This window comes from Anabrus simplex, chromosome 1 (genome assembly GCF_040414725.1).
Source record: "Anabrus simplex isolate iqAnaSimp1 chromosome 1, ASM4041472v1, whole genome shotgun sequence".
NCBI lineage: Eukaryota > Metazoa > Arthropoda > Insecta > Orthoptera > Tettigoniidae > Anabrus > Anabrus simplex.
Window position 1 is genome coordinate 397,624,795 of NC_090265.1, and position 23,787 is coordinate 397,648,581.

Here is a 23,787-nt window from a genome sequence, read left to right on the forward strand (position 1 = left end):
GCCAGTAAATCTACCGACACGAGGCTGATGTATTTGAGCACCTTCAAATACCACTGGACTGAGCCAGGATCGAACCTGCCAAGTTGTGGTCAGAAGGCCAGCGCCTTAACCGTCTGAGCCACTCAGCCTGGCTTTGGAATGAATGAAGCCCCTATCTAGCGGCAAGGATAGGAAATGTGCCGGCTGCCAAAGCTGTTACACTCCTCTGGGGTAATGATTAATGAAATGAAATGATATTGGAGAGTGTAGCTGGAATGAAAGATGACAGAGAGAACCAGAGTACCCGGGGAAAAACCTCTCCTGCCTCCGCTTTGTCCAGCAAAATTCTCACATTGAGTGACAGGGATTTGAACTGTGGTATCCAGCGGTGAGAGGCCGGCGCGCTGCCGCCTGAGCCACGAAGACTTCTGACACCAGAAACTATACCCCAGCTTTAATTTAAAACTTCTAAATAACGGACAGCATGAAAGAAAACAATTCCGATTTCAGAGGTAGCTGTAATAGTACAGTTTGTATTGTCGTGGAGTAGATATTTCAATTTGATGGCAAAAATATTTATTGCATTGCAAGAGTACCTAAATGTTGCAGCTTTGTTTAACCAGAGCCTGCTGTTTAACAAAGTGCATGCTGTACTGTATCTTGTGAAAGGTATTGAAATGGCTCAGAGATGCAAACAATTAACATTAAATGTAAAGGTCAAAACCATCTGGATTTATCCAAGACTAAATAAAGGAACTTTTGAAGAATTTCACAGTACATTTAGAAGGAAGTGTCGAAGCTTCATCTATGGTGAAAATGGTGAAAAAATTGAAGAAGTTTTTTTTTGATAAAAGTGAAATGTATTTTTTAAATATTGTATTGTGCAGTATATAGATATCATTATTACTAAGCGCACCAGACAAAAAATTAGTCACCCTAGTGTGCACACACACAGATGAATCGTTAAGCCTGTACAGAAGGCGCAGCAAATGAGTCCCATGCTCAACCGCACACGCACTGCCTCTACGTGAGCATAATGCAGAAGTGTTCAGTGAGACAGTGATGTTTCAAGCAGACAGGATGTGACCAAGTGGCAAAAAGGGACAATCATATTTGGCCATGCCCATGGCCATATGGTGCGTGAAGTTGCTGGGTTTGTTGTTGTTTCGCAGCAGACTGTTCAACATGTCTATAAGCAGTGGTGTACTACACGTGGCCATGAAACAGGACGTCAGAATTGTGGTCAGAAAAAGATCCCGAGAGGGACCAGAGATGTCCTCTACTTCCCTTCTCTCCAGAGCTTTGCATGAACTGTCAGACTGTGTCACATCGTTACTTCACCAGGTCACGCTCAAAGACAAACCCTCTAGACAGCGCGGAATAAACATCTTTTCCAAACAAGAACGAGAGGCAAGATGTCCTGTTCTGATGACCTCCATTTTTTAACAAAGGAGTCTCCAAAGAACTTTTATTATTTGTGCTTATTGTCCTAATGTTTTTTCTTCTCAGTTCTTTCTTTATACAGCTAAAGAGGACCACTAAGTGGTCGAAACATGTCCTGTAAGTGCTAATTTATATTCAATTTTGCCTGAGGCAATAATAAAGTATCGATAAGGTGGTTATTTTACTAACTTCTTGAGGGACCAGAGACGCGTTTCATAGCTTGTGAATAAAAATCTCTTCCAAACCCGACAGGAATTGCTGCAGTCAGTAAATGAAGGTCCATCCCAACCTGTTAGTGAGAGAACATTGCGACGGGCACTGCATGCAATGAACATTTGGAGTCGATCACCTCGCAAGAGGCCATTGTTCACACAGGCACATAAAGCTCCGCATCTTCAGTGGGCTACAAATCATCCAACGTGAACAGTAGCTGACTGGCAGACCGTAATGTGGTCTGACGAATCACGTTTGTGCCTGTATTCCAATGATGAACATCGAGTGGACCGAAGGCCAAATGAAGCATTTCATCCTGGATGTGTGCGAAGTCAGGTTAAAGCTGGAGGTGGGTCTTTGATGTTTCTGGGGTGTTTTTCATATCATGGATTGGGACCATTTACTGAGGTGACCCCTAACATGAACTAGCATGTTTATTTAAACATTCTGGATGATCAGATATTGCCTTTCATTCAACATCTGGATGATGAGTAGGCTAATGATACCCTAAATTTTCAAGGTGACAACTGCAAAGTTCATCAGGCTGGAAGCATAATTGTGTGACTGGTTTTATGAACACTCCCCCACCCTATTACATCTCGATCGGCCTGCAAAATCACCTGACTTGAACCCAATTGAAAATCTGTGAGACATGCTGGAACGGCAGGTGAAATGCCGACATCAGCATCCCCACAATTGGGTGAAATTGCACAATCAAATCCTCAGTGAGCGGCTTAACCTGGATGCAAAGTGCGTGTACAACCTTGTGGACTAGCTTCCCAACCGAATCCAGGCGGTTATCAAATCCAGAGGCGGAGTTACACGGTATTAAATGATGCTTGTAATGCTTTCTCCTGGGTGACTAAATTAATGTCCATCGAGCTTATAAAACATAGTGTAATAACATTTTGTTGTGCAAAACTAGTTCTCATAGCGTTCTAAGCTTTTTTTAAAAATAGTTGATACTTCTTAATAGTGGACATTTTTATGTTCGCCATCAGTGTCTGTTATTGGGAAATTCCACTGTATTATAATTTTTGTGGTGATCCCTCACTGGTTAAGGGAGATATTCATACTGGGTCTGTGTGTACATAGGAAATGCACAGTTTACAATGATTGAAGCACTTTTCATATACTGTAGTTAGAAATAGAGGATTGTGGAGGCATTCAGTTAATTCTATCTGGATAGTGCTTCTCTTTCATGTCCCTCAATTCCTGTCCCTGGAGTTGGATTGTTGTACAGATTTTGGATAACCCTTCTTTCTATTTACTATTATTAAAAACTCTTTCAGTGTCTAAAGGATGTTTTTGTCAAATTGTGTGTAATTATCCTCCTAGTCAATACATAATATACATCTAGTTAAGATGAGCTTTTAATTTGACATGTTTCAACCCAACATAGGGTCATCCTCAGTAAAATACATATTAATAATCTAAAAGATATTAGACATATGATTGTATAAAGTGCTTGTTTAAAAAAAAAATTCTTCAAAAATCATGATGAAATCAAAATATGAGGTGATGGTTATTATAAAAGGTTTTGTGCTGGAGGTTATTTTGTTGTTGTAACTTCCTCGTTGCCCCTTGATGCAATTCAAATATATTCATACACTGTTGAATCTCAATTATTGTATTAAGTCAGAAGTTAACCTTATGTAAGTTGCTAGTAAAGTTGAACCGTCTAATACATAACCTGTAATGTGGATAATGAAAACCAAATTAAGATTTGAAAAGAATGTGACTAACAGGAACATTTAAAGCGAGTTTTTGATGGTGAAAATAACTTACGTTATGTGGCCCGCCTGACTTTCCCACGTTTGCTGACTGTAACTTGCATGATGTTAACCTCTACTTCATAAAATAATTGAGATTCAACAATGTACAGATGTATTTGAATTGCATCAAAGGACAACGAGGAAGTTACAACAAAAAGACCTTCAACACAAAATCTTTTATAACGACTATCACCTCATATTTTAATTTCATCATTATTTTTAATGAATTTTTTTTTAACAAACACTGTATACAATCGTGTGTTTTTTAGATTACTATAATGTATTTTGCTGAGGATGACCCTTTGTTGGGTTGAAACATGTCTTATTGAAAGCTCGTCTTAACTAGATGTATATTATGTATTGACTAGGAGGATAATTAAATACAATTTGTAAAAAGTTCAACTGTTGTATGGGCTTGTCACTTCTTTCTGAGGTCAGATGTAGTCAATATTGCTTAGTGCATTTCTGTATATCTTTGAAACCAAAACTGATCTTCACCCAGTACAGCTTCAATTTATAATTCTATTTTTGTTATGTCTGTGGACCCTACTGCAGTGTCTCTGTTTGCCTGTTTCTTGAACTGCTTATAGATCTTTCCATATACCCAAACACATTAAACCTGCATTTGAGACACCTGGTGTATTTAATATTCAGTTTTTGGGCTGTTTTGGTTGGGGGTTTTAAAATGTGGTGATGAATGGGTACTCTTTAAAATTTCTTTTATGGTACTGTCTCTTATTTATCTTCATAGATATGGGGTGAGGTACTTGAGGCCCTTTCTATTTCTGAAAAATATGTAGTATATTGCGTTGCTTTTTTAAAAAAATGTGTAACTTGTAAAAGGGGCGGGTGGGTCCCCATCATAACATTTCACAGGCGGTGACGTGAATGTTTTCGTTACGCATCTGCTTGAACCTCCACTGGTAGGTGAGGAGGTACTTGGAGTAGGAGAGGAAGTAGTCCTGGAACAAGCAGAAGAAGTGGTAACATCAATGAGAGGCTCTACGGGCTCTGCAGAGGCTGTAGAAGAGGAACTGGAAGCCGAGGAGAATCTCAGTTCAGAAGTGTGAGTAGCTTTCTGATACACTAGTTCTTGCTGTTGTAGACACAAATGTTTTTGTTTTTAAGCCGGGCTGCGTGGCTCAGATGGTTGAGGCAGTGGCCTTCTGACCCCAGTGTGGCAGGTTTGATCCTGGCTCAGTTTGGTGGTGTTTGAAGGTGCTCAGACACATCAGCCTCGTGTCGGTAGATTTACTGACACGTAAAAGAACTCCGATGGGATTAAATTCCGTCACCTCTGTGTTTTCGAAAACCACAAAGAGTAGTTAGTGGGATGTAAAGCCGATAACTTATTATTATTATTATTATTATTATTATTATTATTATTATTATTATTATTATTATTATTATTATTATTTCTTTTAAATGTTATATTGCAAGGTTATGTGATGGGTATTTTAGCATTTATGGGCAGTTTTAATTTCTGTTAGCACATACTAGGACAAAAAAAATCTACTTACATATTTGGGTGATTTATTTTTAACTACATCACTGTTGTTTCTGTTAACTTATTATTCCTATTAATTTGTAATTAGGGCACGCTTTAGTGCAATTTAGAGTTAACAGTGTAGTTAATTTATTAGATAGTATCTTGCTTTCGTTCTTATTGTTTGATCCCTTCAATATTTCAGCATTTAATGCCATTTTCATTGCTGTTAGTGTGTAGTAGGATAAAATAATAATAATAATAATAATAATAATAATAATCATCATCATCATCATCATCATCTGGCTATGTATTTAAATATTTAGTTAAAATATATTTGGTATGAAAAATATTGAAAGAGACACAGATTGGGAATGAAACAATGCAGATGGTAATAGCATTGTATCAAAATTGCAAAAGCTGTGTTAGAACCAAAGTGGGTCAAACTGAATGGTTCAGAGTTGATACAGGCTTAAGACAGGGAAATGTATTGTCTCCCTTACTCTTCATTATCATCATGGATAGAATTCTACATAATATCAAGGAAAAAATGATGAGCGAGGAAGTGAAGTCTATGCTCTTTGCTGATGACCTTGTAGTTTGGGGAGATGATGAAGAGGAAGTACAGACACAAGTTGATTTATGGAATGAGGAGATAAGAAATTTTGGAATGAAAATTAGTACTGCGAAAAGCAAGACTTTGATCATGACGAGAGGTAACAGAAAATCCAGGGGAGTGATAAAAATAGGAAATGAACCTCATGAAGTAGTGAAAAATTTTAATATTTGGGCAGCATGATGTCACAAGATGGAAATTTGGATGGAGAAATTGATTTAAGAATACAGCAGTCTGTAAGTTTCTACCAGTGTGTGAGACATTGTATGGAACAAAGATGTGCCAATGATGTGCAAAAAGGTTTTATACTTGTCCTATTATAAACCTATACTGACCTATGCTTCAGCAGCCTGGACGTTGACTAAGCGGAACCAAAGTATGATACAAGCAGCTGAAGTGAGGTTCTTGAGGATCATACAGGGAAAGACAAGACGAGATAGAATGCAAAATGAGGAAATAAGGAGAAGTGTGGGAGTGTGTAAACTTAAAGAAAAGATTGATATAGCAAAGCTAAAATTGTTTGGACACATGATGAGAATGCCAGGAGATAGAATACCAAAGAGAACATTCATGGTTACAGAGACTGGAAAGAGGTCAAGGGGACGGCCTAGAATGAGATGGAGGAGCTCTGCTGTGGACTGTACTGCAAATAGAGGAGTCGATAGCAATAAAGTACTAGAAGAAGAATGGTGGAAAGATCGAGTATGGTGGAGGGCTTTGGTACACTACCCTACTCAGAGAATGTTGAAAAGGGAATGGATGATGATGATGATGATGGTGAATATATTATAGAAATTATTTATTTAAAAATACATTTCTATATTTTCAGATAACCTGTTATTCCTGTTATTTTATAATTAGGATGCTTCTAAGTAAAACTGTAGTGATTTTATTAATTAGTATCATGAAGTATATTTTGGGATTGAGCTGTGTAATTAATTATAAACACACACTACGTGTTTCAAAAGGAACCTTGCCTTTCTTCATCAGGAGACAACAGAGAAATGAAACGACGCATTAAATGTTGCTAGGAGAAAACAACAAGGAACTTAAAATGGTACGCTAAGATGTAAAAAGGATGCCATTTTAGCCCCATACTAGACAACGAATGGTAACAGTAAAGCATTATTCTCTAATGGTTCTGATAATAGGTAGCCATGATTCACTGAGGTTGTAGCCTGACAAGATACAAGCAGCTGGAATGAGGTTCTTGAGGAGCATACAGGGAAAGGCAAGATGAGATAGAATACAAAATGAGGAAATAAGAAGTGTGGGAGTGTGTAAACTTTAAGAAGAGATTGATATAGCAAAGCTATATAACAGAAGAGAAGCTAAGGACTTTCAGCTAATATAGTATGGACACATAAAGCAAATGCCTGGCATAAAAACACCACATGCATGCCTAGAAGGAAGGGTTGAAAGAGTTTGCATTTCCCGTGTGGTTATGGGCACGTAGCTGTGAGTTTGCATTCGGGAGATAATTGGTTAGAACCTCACTGTCGGCAGCCCTGAAAATGGTTTTCCATGGTTTCCCCATTTTCACACCGGGCAAATGGTGGGGTTAAAAAAAGAGAATCTTCTGTCGAGTCCACTTCCAGTTCCATTCTGATGTCATCGTTCCTTACATGGTCCTTGTGTGTGTTCTTGAAGGGTAGTTCATAGAAACTTCATTTCATATGCTTGCAATTTACTAACTTCTCTCTTTTTCAGTGTACATGTTTCTAGACTGTATGCACGAATGGGCACTAAATATGACTTATACAGAGTCATCTTGGTTCTCATGGGCACTTTATTCCAAAGTAGATGTCTTATGAGGTTTGGAGAAGTCATAATGGTTAGCCACTCTGTTTACTATTTCTTCATTTGCAGTACCCCTACTGGAAATCATATTGCCAAGGTATTTGAATACCTGTACACATTGAATATATTCACCTTCATGCTTTATGTGGCAGCTGATATTTTTCCTACTCATTTTCCAACCTAATTTCAGCTTCTTGTATCTTGTCAGGAAGGGTAGGAAGGGGAGAAGTTGTGGAAGACAGGTGGGCCTATGTTTTAAGGGGAAGTAAATTGAGAGTTAAGGTATCTAGTAATGCGGAGATCTCGGGAGAGATATCTGTGGGGAATTCGTTTGAATCACTGCTGATAGAACAACAGAGGGAAGATGGGAAGCCGGGAAGTGTTGTAGAGAAAGGGGAGAAGTAAGAGAAAAGGGAAATGTAGAGGATAAGAAGAGGAAGTTGGAACAGCATCATGAGAGGAAGAGAAGAGAGGAGGAAGTAGGGTCTGCAGCTGTCAGGGAAGATACGGGAGAGGGGCGGAGGGGAGGGGATCTGAGATGGATGTGGTTGGGGATCTAGTCATGGGGAAGGGGGCGACACTTCAGTTTAGGCACGTGGGAAAAGTGTGTGGAGGAAAGAGAATCAGGGTAGAGTGTTATCCAGGAATTAGGTTAGTGCAGATGTTGAGGAAAGTAGAAGGTGGTAGTTTTTCACGTTGGTACCAACAGCGTAAAGCAAGCGGGAATAGATACCAACAAAGTTGTGGATGTGTAGGATCTGGTTATGACAGTTTAAGGTAGTAGAGATTATAATTGGGGTACTGTGTAGGAGAGATACTGACTGGAGGGTGATCGGGTTTAGATCCGACTATGGAGTGGGTATGTGGGTAACTGGGAGCGAGATTTGTAGGCCCTAATGGGTGGGTATGAGGTAGAGATTGGTCCTCAATGACCTTCACTTGAAATGTAATGGTGTATATAAGTTCAGAGGTTTGTTTAAAAGGATTGTAGGGAGGTACATTCTGGGAAATAGGGTGGACTAGGGACCGATATTGAGAGTGTAGGGAGCTGGTAGTCAAGCAAGGATGTTTATGTTAAACTGTAGAAGTATTGTTAGGAAATAAATAGAAATATGTGATTTAATTGATCATCATCATCACAGTCATCATCATAGAACCCCTCCAACGTGCTGGGTAGGGTGGTGTTGAAGAGTCTTGCCATCGTTGTCTGTCCAGAAATGCCTTCTCTCTCACCACTTACTCCCAATTTTCTACTCTTCTCATCCTCCTCTCTCAGCTGGTGTAGCCATTTCTTCCTAGATCTTCCCACTGGCATTCTTCCTTTAACCCTTCTTTCTAGGTATGGACGTGGTGTTTTTATTGCCAGGCATTTGCTTTGTGTCCATACCATGTTAGCTCAAAGTCCTTAGCTTCTCTTCTATTGAGACCGAGCGAGTTGGCCGTGTGGTTATGGGTGCGTAGCTGTGAGTTTGCATTCGGGATAATGGGTTAGAACCCCACAGTCGGCAGCCCTGAAGATGGTTATTTCATCTCCTTTTGGTCTTTGTTCTTATACTGTTTGGATGAGCTTCGGACTTGTTTGCATTGTCATTATTTCCAAAAGTACTTGAAGGTTGGTCTTCAGTTGAGTTATTTTTCGTTCCAAGGCTTGTTCTTTGGTTGAAAGCAATTAGCACAGTACTCTTCCAGCTGACTTGCTAAGCCTATTGCCGAAGAGGATTTTTCTTTTGGTTTTTTTTTCCCTTAGCCTTTAGCAGTCCCCTGCCATATTTGCAAGGCAGCAGGTCATTGATGAATTAGTGTCATTTCCTCCACAAAGATTTCATCAAATCTCCTTACAGGAACTCTTCTGCCTGTAGCTGTTGGTTTACCCTCAGGTTGTCAGGTTTGGTACTGGCCGCCCAACTCTCGGCCAGACAGTCGCAGATCGTACCATGTACTGACGCATCTGGTAGCAGGATTTCTCCTGACCTAACATCACAATTTAATAGATATACAGTATATTTACAAGATATTGTAATACTTGATAGGAAAGACAAACAGGTCAGAGTAAGAAATGAGGATGACAGGAAGGAAATTGGAGTGGAAAAGCTCTTCATCAGAATGGAAAGGGATAAACTTACATGATTCGGACATGTTACGAGGATGGAAGAGGGAAGGATGCTGAAGCAGATGATGGAAACCCAGGTAGGAGGAGGGAGGGCAAGATGGAGACCTGACTAAGGTGGTTGAAAATGATCAAGAATATTATAATTAGAAGCAACCTGGAATGGAACACAGCTACGGAGAAAACATTGGTGGTCTGATAGAGAAAAATGGAAAGGTGCCATAAACATTCCAACCCAGTGGGAGCTGGACGATGTAAATGGATGATGATGGTGATGATGTTAATAGTCGAATTATGGCTGAAAAGTGATATTATGGATGCGGAAATTTTCTCTTAGAACTGAAGTGTTTTATCACAGAAACAGGATAGAATGTACAGGAATGAGTTAAAGAAAATTAGTTAACTATGATAAAGATAAGGATGAGAAACATGGAATTCTAGGTATAAGGCTCATCTCATGATGATGATGATAGGCAACTTGATAGTTTTGGAGCGTGCTGACTTGAAAGGTGTGATGCTGACACAGAATTACTTTTTCTTGTTCTATGCAGCACAGTTATCGCTCCATACAATAAGATTTTTCTTGTTTGTAACCTCTGAATTCCACCTCTTTAGAGTGCAGGGTGCTATTTCATTTCCATGGCACATTTTACCATTCTCTTTGCACCACTGCCATCTCTTAGTGGTCTTGGGAACCCTTTAAAGTCTTTTCTGGACCTAGCACATATGTAATGCTCTTTGGTCCTTTGCACCTTTCCATCAAAGAAATCCTTTTTTTTTTTTTTTTTTTAATTTAAATTTGGAACTTTGTATCCTTCTGCTGATATCTACAAGTAAATGATATGAGTAAAGAAGTGGAAAATCACATATAAAGCTTTTGGCAGATGTTATATTATAGCGAGTAATTTAGAGGATTGTGAGTGACTGCAAAAAGACTTAACAAAGTTGTGAGATGAAAAGCAGACAATATGATGGTAAATGGGGGTGAGAAGTCAGGTTGTAAGTTTCACCAAGAGGAAAAGTCGTCTCGGTTTTAATTACTATGTTGATGGAATGGAAGTAACTCATGGAATTACTGTAAGTATTTGGTTGTTAATATAAGGAAGAGATATTCGTTAGGGTAATAACATTAAAGAAATAGTAAATGAAGCTTACAGAACTTTTCATATGATTATTTAGAGATTTTAAAGAGGATTTAAAAGAAGGCATATAAGTAGTGGCAAGAAACCAGTGTTTGGAACCCTCACCAGTATTATTTAATTATTATTTAATTTGAGAACGGGAAAACATGCCAAGGAAGGACCCCAATTTCTTCTGAACGATTTCCGACAAGAATGCAGTGTTATGAATATGTTGCAGACTTTGAGTTGGGAAGACTTGGGAGTAAGGAGATGATGTACTAGACTAATAGGTTATGTTCCAAGCTGTTAGTAGAGAAATGGTATGGAATGACATAAGTTTAAAACAGGAACGATCATAATAAGAAGATGAAGTTTGAATTTAAGAGGACAAATTGGGGCAAATATTTGTTTATAGGAAGATGAATTAGGGATTGGAATAATTCACAAAAAGAGATTTTTGATAAATTTCAGCCATTCCAGTTGTCACGGATGTTACATTTTTACTAATTCAAAGCCCTTAACATTAAACTGTAAATGCATTTTGCGAATTTTTAAAACGTGAAACACGGTAATTCAAAGCCCTTAACATTAAACTGTAAATGCATTTTGCGAATTTTTTAAACATGGAAACACGGTAAATGCTAATGAACTCCCTACAGAAGAAACTATGTTTAGTAAAACGTATTACTATTCCGGAAACTGAAGAAAATGTTCCGTCACAGATGTTACAGAATTTGTGAACTCACCTTACAGGCAGTGAACTAAAATTAAAAATTCAGGTTACTGCTGTAGACATCATTCATTTTACACACATTGTGTTGATCTGAAAGCTTTAAAGAACCTACTTCAGATATATTAATTTAAAAAATTGAAAAAGGATTGATTTTATAACTGCTTTATTCTTGTCACGGATGTTACATGGAATTTGTCACGGATGTTACATCTGACATGATACATTATATATTAATAAGATTACATTGTATAATTAACACAGTTATGCAGTAATAAATTATTAGGCCTCTAAATAGAAATCAGAGCAAATTATTTTATTTATTGGATGGAAGAAACCATGGACTGAAGAAAAGGGTAATGTGTGGTCATTAACCAATTTATAGTTATAACATGAATAAGACTTTAAAGACTTTTCTAAACAAATACTACTCCTACAAGCAAACTTTGCTTCCGAAATAAAAAATTCAGGCACTCCCGCTCTTCACAAATATTGCAGCACTTTTTCTGTAGCAGTGCCCTTGGTGTTAAAATATTTCCTTGATAATCAAGACAGAAACGAACTAAAAATCTGAAATTTTCATGCTTAATACAAACACATACATTGTGGGGAGTGTCTTTTTTCTGGCCTCACATGTCTGGGACATGTTTCAAAGAATTTTGAAAGAGATATCCTTACTTCAGGATGTATCTCCAAGAATCGGTTGGTAAGCTTCTGCATCATTCGTTACAAGGTAGCATTTCTGTCTTTTCTCCTTCTCTGTGACTTCATCTTTTACTGCAATGCAATCTCTTTTGCCAGATGTTTGCCAGCTGATGTCATCATTTTCAAAAAATGATTTCACTGTTTCCAAATCTTCTTTTCAGTATTATCGTCCCCTGCGAGACACTGTAACTTTCGTAATGTGGATGTCGGACTTTGGGAAGGCTTCTTTTAAAAGTTGCCTGACAACAGCCTGTTTTTTTGTTTTGTTTTTTATCTTGAAGGGCTGAACGGCAAAGACTTACATGCGTTGTGGACAACTTTTCGAAGTGTGCTTGTTGAAGAATATGAGCCCAAAGCTGAAGGGTTTAGAGATGTATTGTTCTTTATTGCTTCTGGTTTTTTCCTCCTCCACTCCTGCACCCTCAGTCTAGCCTTTTCTCTCCTCAAATTCAGAAGGTTTTCGTCTTTTTCACATTGTCTTTAACTTGTTGCCTTTTTAACCTATTCCTTTCCCTATCCTTCTCCAAATATGCAGCCCATCTCTATGGATTTTTAGATTTAATTTTAGCTCTCATTTTTGCCATTCTAGGAGCAGACTTTGCAGGTGGCATTATCTACAAGAAAATACATGAGTTTAGACTAAATTATAGGTTATTTTATGTTTCTATTTACCTACCATTAATTTTTAGGACATTTCATCATAACAAAAAATAAATTATAGTTGGAATAAAGAAAATTAATTTCATTTTACTCTGTGACTTAATAAAATCAAATTCTACACATCAGCAATATAATGTAAATCTGTCTGAATTTTCCCGGTTATATGTTGTGTAACATGGATTATAGTTCATAAAGTTAGATAGGCTTAAACTACAAGTATCAGTGGTGATAGAAATGTAACATCCATGACGCCTATTATATTCTTATTTAAATATCTTCAAGATGGTAGGCTGCAAGTATTTTAATAGAATGTCAACATTTTCTACCTTTTACAAAAACGAATTTAGTTCAATGATGTATTTTTAAAAAGTGTCTTCTGTTTTTGTCACGGATGTTACAACATGTACATCTGACTACTGGTTTATATTTGATTAATACATTTGCTCACCTTGGTCTCTGAAATTCAGTGCGTAGAGTCTCAAAACATAAAATCAGCAGTAAACTTCCTGATAATGGAGTTAACAGTTGAACTGCATGTAAATAAGTTCTGCCAACTTCAGTGAATAAAACTGGCCATATACTACCAACTACAACCAGCTACTTCTGTTAGCAATAAAACATATCAAATATATATTATTTTTCAAAATATCTAAGCAGAATGCTTAAATTAGAAGTTTTATCTACTCACTGCATGAAAATAGAACATATTTATAAACAAATATTTTTTCCGTAGAATTCCCGCTTTACCCGGAATGTCTGATTTCCAGTTACTTTGAAATAATTTTTTTTAAAGACTAGATTAACAATCGATAGGGAATCTTCCACCCTAAAATGCTAATCATGGTTGGTTGGTTGGTTGGTCGGTTGATGGTAATGGTTAAAGCAGAAATGTTACCATTACATATTCAGACTTTCTTGCTTAGCCGGCTTGTATGAATACATAGCTGAATGTGAAAATTAATGACATATAGTGCTCAAGTATTTCCATTAATTCATACTTGCATTATGATGCACTAGTTCGCATACATCATTAGTCTCATGCGTTACTCTAGAACCAATGGTGCATACTATGTTCTAACTTACTTGTTGTTGTTTTTGCTGTTACTATTATCATTATTACCCACAGCCATTTAGAATTTAGTCATTATGTCATATTCCCCTGTTTTTTTTTTTCATTTGAGATTGAATGTTAATAGCTCTTCTCCTCTATCACCACCACCACCTGTCCGGCTCCATGGCTAAATGGTTAACATGCTGGCCTATGGTTACAGCGGTCCCATCATTGGTTAATTTCTCTGGCACAGGGGCAGGGTGTATGCGCTGTCTTCATCATCATTTCATCCTCATCGCGACGCGCAGGTTGCCTACGGGTGTCAAATCAAAAGACCTGCACCTGGCGAGCTGAACATGTCCTCGGACACTCCCGGCACTTAAAGCCACATGCCATTTCATTTTCACCACCACCACCACCACCACCACCACCACCACCACCACCACCTTCATTTGTGAAAATAGACTGTACTGAAATAAGTAATGCAGTTAAGTGTAAGAGATGGCCAAGAGCCTTAACTTTGTCACGTGTCATCATCTTCTTCCTTCCAAGTATTGGGACATGTGTCCCGTTACGGTCTTGCATTTTTCTTTTTGCAAGACTTGAAAGCAATCAAATGTCCTTCCGATGGGTTGCTAGCCTGAAGGAAGCCTTGTCACTTGTAAAAGCATATACTAAATGTATAGTACATGTTATAAAACAACACGAAAGATTTAAGGATTATTTGGGAACACCTCTGTTCTGTATGCCATCTAAATTTTAGAATGATATATTTACATTCTTTTTATTGCAGTTTTAATCTTTGTGATAGTTCTGAATTGAATTGGGAATTGACTTTGTTGTCATAAGTGTCCAGTTCTATATTTTTAATTGTAGTAAAAACATATATGTGTAATTGCAATGGGATTCATATATTCATAGTTGTATAAACCTGTGTTTGTTCTTGACAGTGATGAATCTGGTGTACTAGTGCAGCATATGGACATCCGAGAACCTCTTTCTACACTACGTACCCTCTTAGAGCAGCGTTTGGGCGTAGAACTCACGGGATACGAATTTTGGTTGCAGGATGCTCAGATGGTGAGTTATATTCTGGTCATCTTTCTTTTGATGTAAGAGGTTTTTTTCCTAATTTTTAGTTGGTAGATTTGTATTGTTCTGCATGTATTTACAGTAGTCAAGAGAATAACTGGACTATATATGAAATTATCTATGATTGCAGAATATTACACAAAATCTTGTGGATTTGGTCATTGTAAAAATGTTTAAATATAAAAATTGTCATAATAAACCTTTGGGCTGATTCCAGAGAATAGTCCACCCAAGTAGGAAAAAAAGTAAAGTTGAAAAAAAACTCAATTTGTTTTTTCATAGATAAAACATGAAATTGTACTGATTTTTTGATATGTATTAATTTATTAATGTCAATCAGTTTTTAATTGTGTGGTTAATTGAACCTTTATGTACAGTCTAAATTCATTTGATATTTCTCAATGGTTTTAAGAATTACTATTGATTATGATGAAAAGGTATCAAAATAATTATGGTAAATCTTAATTCTAATGCTCTTTCTCTTCATACTAAAGTATTTATTTAGGTGTAATAAAGTGTAATAAGGCGACAAATTTATTGCTGCAGGCCAGGCAAACACGCAACGAAAAACATATAAAAGTTTCTGTAGGCGAAAAGTGCGTGGCTCAATTTGAATAAAATTTGGTACGCAAAGCCAATACTGTACACCCTTCCAAGCTGCTATATCATTCATTTAAAATTTCAAATGGATTCACATGAAGGTGATAGTAAAATACATTGTGTGTTTACGACGTTCTCGCGAGCACGTTCCCCGTCTCATGGAGCCTCGTGTACAGGAATGCATTATGTGATGCAGCACGCTGCCCACAGGATTCAGTTTTGCATGACACTCACTTGTAAATGGCATATTTCAAACTAAGATGATTTTTAATAATACCGCTTACTCACAAGGAACGTTGTAAACGGTATCACGAAAAGAAAAAGAATGATGAGGATTTTAAAAGAAACGAAAGGGAAAGGCATGCAAGGAGAAGAAGGAAGATGAAACCTGCCGCCAACAGGTACAAGAATCTGTGAAGAAACAGAACCCAGAAGAAACTTTAATGGTTATCAACAGTTACTTCCAGTACTAAAAGTCCAACAACACAATAATCAACATCGATTACAGAGCCAAATACGCCAACATCTACTTATAAATGCAAACAAACATTGGGGAAAGCTGTAAAGCATTTGAAACAGGCTTTGCCAGTGAGTTCACGGAAGAAACGGGAAGTTGTTTCTGCACAGAGTGAAAATTTGATGCAAGTTCATCTACCTCTGGCAAGTGCAGGAAGTCTTTACTTCCAAATCAAGAAGTTCTTGAATTTCTCAATTGTGATAATATCAGTTGGCCATCTCCTGGAGCAAGAAATTTTGTCACTGTAAAGGACAGTTCTGGACAAATATTAAAACAACAGAAATGATTCATGTGCGCCACAATGCAAGAAACATTCCAAGTATGGGTATTATGTTTGTACCATAACTGAAAGTGATGGTGATGTTTATTTTGTAACCAATTTTTGCAAGTGCATTGATTGAGTTAAACTGTTTTATAAACCACTGACGAAAAATTAGTGCTATTTAAATGAAAGTGAAATCGAAAGAAAATTAGTGGTGCCTCATTTTACTCCTGGGAAATTTTATTTTTATGAGTCCATACCGGATGCAGAATGAACAAAAATTGAGGGATTGCTGGCAAGAACCCCACTAGGAAAAAAAAATAAATTGAAAAACGAGTTATAGGCGCCATCTTGTAGTGTTCAGCATTACTCATATGATTGCACAACCGATTCTGACAAAAACACCCCCAGTCGTACTGTATTAGCCTTTAAACATACAGCGATTCGGCAAAAACCCCACAACTCTGGACTGTTGCTAGTGAGAACACCACTAGTCAGTGGTGCTTCAGGCAGGTGCCGCGAGAATGCTCTGCTCAACGCCCGATAAACGACTGATAAGCTAGACTTTTGTTTACAACTGCCCACGTTCCTCTAGGTTGTACTCCTATTCTCCAAGGTTTTACGTTAATGGCACAAATGGTCCAGAGCAGCTGCGAAAGAGAGGAAGAAAGACGAAAAAGGAGGATAACATTCGTGATGCCAAAGTGCGTGATGAAGAACACGTCAATCACGTCAGGAAATCGGTACCAGCTCGCATGACTGGAGAGGACTGCAGGTTCGTAGTATTATATATTAAAATATGTTTCAAAATCTAAAAATAGTAGAAATCTAAAAATGTCATCATTGTTATTGTTACTTCCTTTTATTTCTTTGATTGTGTTATATCTGTCATTTCTAAGGAATATCCAGTCCTTAATCAGTTTATCTCTAAAAATAATCGTTTTTCTGTTTGTTTTTGGCTAGGTGTTTGAGGCTGCGCTGTTTTGAGAAAGTAGGGGAAGAAGCTGGTGCAAGATCATTGTAACAAAATGATGTCAAAAGACACCCAAGATAGTCATCTCACTGGTTTGATAGGCATGCATGTTATCGCGAACATCGACCAAGCACGGATAATGAAGACAATATGAAACTTCGGGCTGCGACATTCACCTACAAAGTGCTGGTAACAGGAGAAGATATTGTTGTTCGCAAAAATGCGTTTGTAAGTTTGCATGGATTTACTTGCGACAGAGTGAGAAGACTACAAAATAACTTAGTTCACTGTGGGAGCTTTCTTAGAGACAATTGTGGTAAACATTCTAATCAGCAACGCAAAGCGCCAGAACAGCTTGTACAGGTTTGTTGAGGCCAATATCATGCCCTTCCCTGTCCGGAAATCCCATTACTCACTCAGGGATTATCCCAACAGGTGCTATTTGCCAGAAGATCTCGCTGTCAAGGAATTGCATTGAGAGTTCCTTAACGCCTACCAAATAAATGTGCCCTACAAACTTTACTGGCAGATTTTCAAAACTTTCAACATCCATTTCGGATAACCCTAATCTGACACTTGCAAAGAATGCGATTCGCTTCAGGAAAAAACAAACGCAGCTAAAGAAAATGGGAAGGGACAAGCTTCTGAGGTTGAGAAAGCCATTCACCTCAGGAAAGTGGAGGCTTTCTTGGCTAACAAAAGAGCGTTCATTCGGAAAGCCAGACAGGGAAAAGTTAACTGCATCTCGTTTGATTTAATGCAGAATTTACCTCTTCCTCATTTACCAACGAGTGTTGTATACTACATGCGTTAGTTGTGGTATTATGTCTTTGGGATACATTATTTGGGAACAGGAAACGTCACAATATACAGATATTTGGAAAATGAGGGAAAGAATGGTCCTAGTGAGGTTATCTCAATGCCGCTACATTTCAGAAATAGCATCCCACACTCAGAGTTAACGGATGAACTGGTTTTAGTAAGTGACAGCTGTCCTGGGCAAAACAAATATGAAACAGTGGTTTACTTCCTCTTCTGTGTAGTGCACATTCTCAAACTTTTTAAAAGGGTTACATACCTTTTTCTCGTTCGTGGTCATAGCTACCTACCAAACGACCAAGACTTTTCACTTATTTTTGCTCTACGCAGGAAGACTACCATCGCCGAACTTCCTGAAGACTGGGATGAAAGGATTTTGAAGGTTTGAACGCGTCCATCTCCATTTGGTTTGGAGATATTCACCCACCATGATTTCATGGATTTAAAAAAAGCAACTGACAGTTTTTGTAAAAAACCAAAGCCAGCATTCAGGCTTCAGTGTTCAATCTATGCAGTGTGACTTCAAACATAAAGCTGTGTGTTTGCGACAAATGTACTGTGGTCCTAGGAGCCGTCACATCACAGATCCGAAGTTCAAAACTCTTGACAATCAACTTACCAGGAGCTTTCACATCCCCTCCTGCAGTAAAACCTGCGAAGGCTAAGGACATATTAAAACTTGCCGAATACCTCTCAATCCTGCAAGCAAATCCTGCCTCTTTGGCACAGTGGACCAGTTGTGACTATGAAACAGACAATGATGACAATAGTGATGGATGTGAAGATTAATGTTTTGAGTTGTATTTGTATGCTGTATATCATATTTTCCTCCTGTTTCATTAATAAATAATAATTTATATTTATGTGGAATATAAATATAATATTGCTATGCATTATCTTAGTGGTGTTGTATTGAATTCTGCAAAAACCCCAGTAGTCCAATCCATTTTCCTTCTTCAGGCCCAGAGAATATAATCTGGTATCACTCACTGTGTTCTGATAACATCCCTGATGACTACAGAGTATTTAGACAAAATAAAAACAAATTAGCTATTTATGGGACTAAGATATGCGGTTTTTCTTATTTTACCATAATTGTGATTTTCTGACTAGTGAGGTTCTTGCCGGCATCCCCTCAATTGCTTTTTTTTTAATTTTTTAAAAATATTTTTTTCTAAAATGGCTTTTATTCAAACTGTAGGCTACTTTAAGCATTGAATGTTCGGTTATTTTCAAACATTTTAGTTCATTCTACATTCACTGCTATTAGTGTTAAATACATGTGTGACCGTTCATAAAAACACTTTACTTTATTAAGTAGGCAATATGTCAGTACCATTATTATTATTATTATTATTATTATTATTATTATTATTATTATTATTATTATTATTATTATTTCTTTCTTGCGAACTGGCCAAACTTAGGACCACGCCAATACCACTTCACTTCCTTCTAATCATCCCTTCTTCCTTCCTCTTTCTCCACAGTGCCTTCATTCTTTCAGAATGTTGCGCTCTTCTCTCTTCAGTCCATCTTCCCCCTCTGCGCTCTTTCTTTTCTTCAACCAGAACTTTTATGTTGGAAAGTCTTTTCCTGAATTGGTCTCTATCACGACATTCTTCATCTGCAATTCCTAACCTCTTGAGTTCTTCCTTATATGCTTGGCATATCCCCTCTGGCTCTTCAAGTAGTATATTTTATTAAAAATTTGTTTATTTAACCTTGCTGGATTCATTCTGACCATGTGTCCATAGAATTGCAGCCGTCTTTTCCTTATTGTTGTTTCCAGGTCTTCTGTTCTTTTGTATATCTCCTTATTTGATCGTAATCTGTAGTTTCCCTCTACCACCCTTGGGCCGTAAATCCTCCTCAATATTCTCCTTTCAATCTTTAGTTGTTTTTCCAGGTTCGTTAGTGTTGCTGTTTCCACCCCATACAGAATCACTGGTTTTACCACAGCATCATAATGTCTTAGTTTTGCATTGATGGAAAGATTCTTTTTGTTGTAAATGGCTTTTGGTGGCAATGTTTAGCCTTTCCAACTGAAGTCTTGTATTTTCCATGGCCCTTTATCCATCCCGTTGCTGCTGATAATATCTCCCAGGTATTTAAACTGCTTTGTGACCTTCACTTCACCATATTTCGTCTTCATTATTCTCTTCACATTATTCCTGTCCGTTCTCATCATCTCTGTTTTTGTGAAGGAGATTTTAAACCTGTTTTCTCGGCTATCTCCTGTAGTTCATTTATCTGTGTTATTGCTTCCTGTTCTGTCTTAGCGAAGAGTGCCAAATCATCAGCAAAGGCCAAACACTTGGGTTTGACATGTTTATTTTTACTACCTATTATAGCACCTGAGTCATTATGTTTCCACAGTGTTTTCATGACCTTATCTAGAACCACGTTGAAGAGTGTTGGGGATAAGCTGTCACCTTGTCTCGGACCTGTTTTTATCTGAAAGGGTTTGCTGATCTCTCCTCGAAATTTCACTTTGGATATGGTGTTTGTTAGTGTTAACCTATTTTGAGTGTTTTTTGATCGATGCCATATTCTCTCAAAATCTCCATCAATGTGTCTCTATCTATTGAATCGTATGCTTTTTGAAAGTCAACGAAAGAGATGATGTTCTTTGGTCGTGCATTGTAATATTTGATTATTATTTTTAGATTCAAGATATGATCCTGACAAGAGCGCCCTCTCCTGAAGCCACCCTGATACTCTCTCAGCTTGTGGTCAATTTGCGGTGTCAGTCTTTTCAATAGGAGTTTAGAAAAAATCTTATACGTGACAGGTAAAAGTGATATTCCTCGGTAGTTGTTGATGTCTGTTTTCGGTCCCTTTTTATGTAGCGGGTGTATTAATGCCACTAGTCAGTCTTCTGGTATTTTCTCATCTCTCCAAATATTCCGGAACAGTTCTGTCACTTCAGTGATAAAGGCGTCATTGGCTATCTTCCACAGTTCTGCTATTACTCCATCTTCACCAGATGCTTTGTTGTTCTTTATGGAGTTTATTACTTCCCTTACTTCTTCCTCATCTGGTGGTTCAGAATCTGGGTTCTGGATTGTGTCCTTCTCAATCTCCAATATTTCCCGTGGTGATTCACAGTTAAGGAGGTCTTCAAAGTACTTTGCAAGGATCTCACAGTTATCTTTATTGTTGAGGGCAAGAGTTCCGTCCGTTTTCTTGAAATGCAGGCTCGGTGCTATATAGCCTTTGATTCTATTTTTAAAGGCCCTATGCAATAATCTGGTATTGTTTTTCTTGAAGTTTTCATCCATTTCTGTGACTTCTGCCCTAAGGTGTTCTCTTCTGACTCTTCTCAGTGTTTGGTGGGTTTGTTTCCTTATTTCTTGTGATTTTTTCAAATTTGTCACAGTCTTATTCTCATTCCATGATTTCCATGCCTCAAATCTTTCTTTGATTGCATTTTCACATTCTGCATTCCACCATGCATGCTTGCTTCGACGTTTTGTAGATGTTAATTCAACTGTTGGCTTCTGCATATTTTTTGTCACTTCATTCCAATTTTTTGGCACCTGTATCTTTTTCCTGTATTCTTCCCTCTTTTCTTGGATGAGCAATTCACAGTCAATTTTTGGCACTCTATTGCCACAGATATGTGTTTTTCCTCTGAGTATGAAATTCATCTTAATCTGTGATAAGTAATGGTCTGATGTTACATTAACCGCTTTTCTAACTTTGACGTAATGAATTTCCTTGTAATTGTTCTTGGATATCGCTACATGGTCCAGTTGAAATTCGCTTAGCAAGGGGTTTGGTGATGCCCACGTTTTCTTTTTGTTGGGGCGTGCTTTGAAATGAGTAGACATGAGTTTGAAGTAGTTCATATTGCATAAATTAATCAGTCTTTCTCCGTTTTTATTCGTCCTGTTGTGTGCCGGATATTGTCCAACTATTTCAATGTACTTCCTTTCCCGCCCCACTTGTGCATTGAAGTCCCCCAGGAGAATTTTGATGTTATTTTTTGGGATCTTCAGTATTTCATCCCCCAGTTTGTTCCAAAGCTCTTCAACCATATCAGGTTTCTTTTTATTATCCTCATTTATTGGTGCATGAGCATTTATCAGCATGTATTTCTTATTCGCTGATTCGATCGTGATGAGCGATAGTCTTGAGTTTACACTCTTGAAGTCGACTATAGTGTTTAGAAACTTTTTGTTTACTACAAAGGCTGTTCTCAGTTGTGGGACGTTTTTCATGATCTTTTTTCCGGTCTTTCCTATGAAGATTCTGAACCCATCTGATTGAAAAGGTTCTTCATCCATGTACCGCGTTTCCTGGAGGGCCAATATCGAGATGTCGAGTCTATGCAGCTCCGCTGTTATCTGTTTCAGTTTTCGAACCTGAATAAGGGAGTTGAACATTAATATCTATTATTATTATTATTATTATTATTATTATTATTATTATTATTATTGGGAGGAAGGAGGCTTGTAGTTTTATGTAACCGATAATATCACTATCATAAACCACTGTACCTCATTTTTGAGAAATCCGAACCACCGGACGTGACTTTCACCTCTAAAATCACACATGCATTAATCAGGATTAAAACCCAGTCCATCTTGATAGTTGCAAACAGCTTGGCCTCTGCGCCATCATGCCCCTTCTTTATTATTACTTACTGCGATATTAAATAAACATTTTATCATTCAGTGATCGTATTTGATGTGATGTTTAAGATTTATTAGCCCCTGATGCCATGTCGCCTTTTCACAGATTCGCGTGTGTAATCCCGCAACGCTGTCAAGTAAACATGCATTGATCGCCTTTAACTACAAACATTACTCAACTTACACATTTAGTTTTTTTTTTTCCTTACAAAATGTACATTTGTCCTTGTAAACAATATCTTAACATTACCAATAAAAGTTACCACAATTCGCAGAATTTCGAAAAATGTAAATGTATGTGAAGTTAAAAGTTCGTTCCATGTAAACACCGATTGCTACATTTAAAATGTTATAAAATTGGATACATCAGGTTTATAACAATGAAATTTGTGGGGGTATTAAGTATTATCTAGACATTATTATACGTAAATCTCAATTTGTTTAGGTGGTAAGTTTCATATATATGTTTAAAAGAAATTTACAAATGTAAAACACGTGACACTTGGAATTGGCCTCTGTGATAAATTTACATAAAGTTCTGAAAAATCTTATACAAGTGGCATAAAGGAGATAACTGGTGTATAGAAGTTGGAGTTGTTCTAATCTTCCAAGTTTATACATTCTTAGTTGATCATGCCATTTGGACATATAATTGTTGGATATGTGAGCAGTAGAACGGCTGGTAGCGCTTAGGATTGGCTGAGCCGCTTCCGTATTCTCAGTATTCGGACATTCCCTGCACTTCCTGACCTGTTCAGCCCCACTCATTGCAGAATTTTCAAGGGTTCCTTGATGTGCATTATCGATTTGCCTACGTTTCCTCGATTTTAATTTGGGTGAATCAGCCTTTGTAACATGATATACATTAATTTTTCCACTGCCGGGCTGAGTGGCTCAGACGGTTAAGGCGCTGGCCTTCTGACCCCAACGTGGCAGGTTCGATCCTGGCTCAGTCCGGTAGTATTTGAAGGTGCTCAAATACGTCAGCCTCGTGTCGGTAGATTTACTGGCACGTAAAAGAACTCCCGCGGGACTAAATTCCGGCACCTCGGCGTCTCCGAAGACCAAAAAGTAGTTAGTGGGAGGTAAAACAAATAACATTATTATTATTTATTAATTTTTTCACTAAATTTATTTATGCTCTTGTAATACTTCTACCAAGACCCTATTCGTTCAATAAAATATATTTATTTAATAA

The 23,787-nt window shown here is 37.6% G+C and overlaps 1 protein-coding gene across 4 annotated transcripts in view; it reads left to right on the forward strand.

The window, feature by feature from the left end:
• LOC136856841 (DNA-binding protein Ets97D) overlaps positions 1 to 23,787 on the forward strand; it is a 208,405-nt gene that overhangs the window by 67,636 nt on the left and 116,982 nt on the right. For 3 of the 4 annotated variants that reach the window (XM_067135016.2, XM_067135015.2, XM_067135017.2), the window contains 2 exons: positions 4,287 to 4,476; positions 14,637 to 14,766. In XM_067135016.2, coding sequence (XP_066991117.1) covers positions 4,287 to 4,476; positions 14,637 to 14,766 — 320 coding nt within the window. The remainder of the gene's footprint in view (positions 1 to 4,286; positions 4,477 to 14,636; positions 14,767 to 23,787) is intronic. The other variant, XM_067135018.2, reaches the window with a different exon arrangement.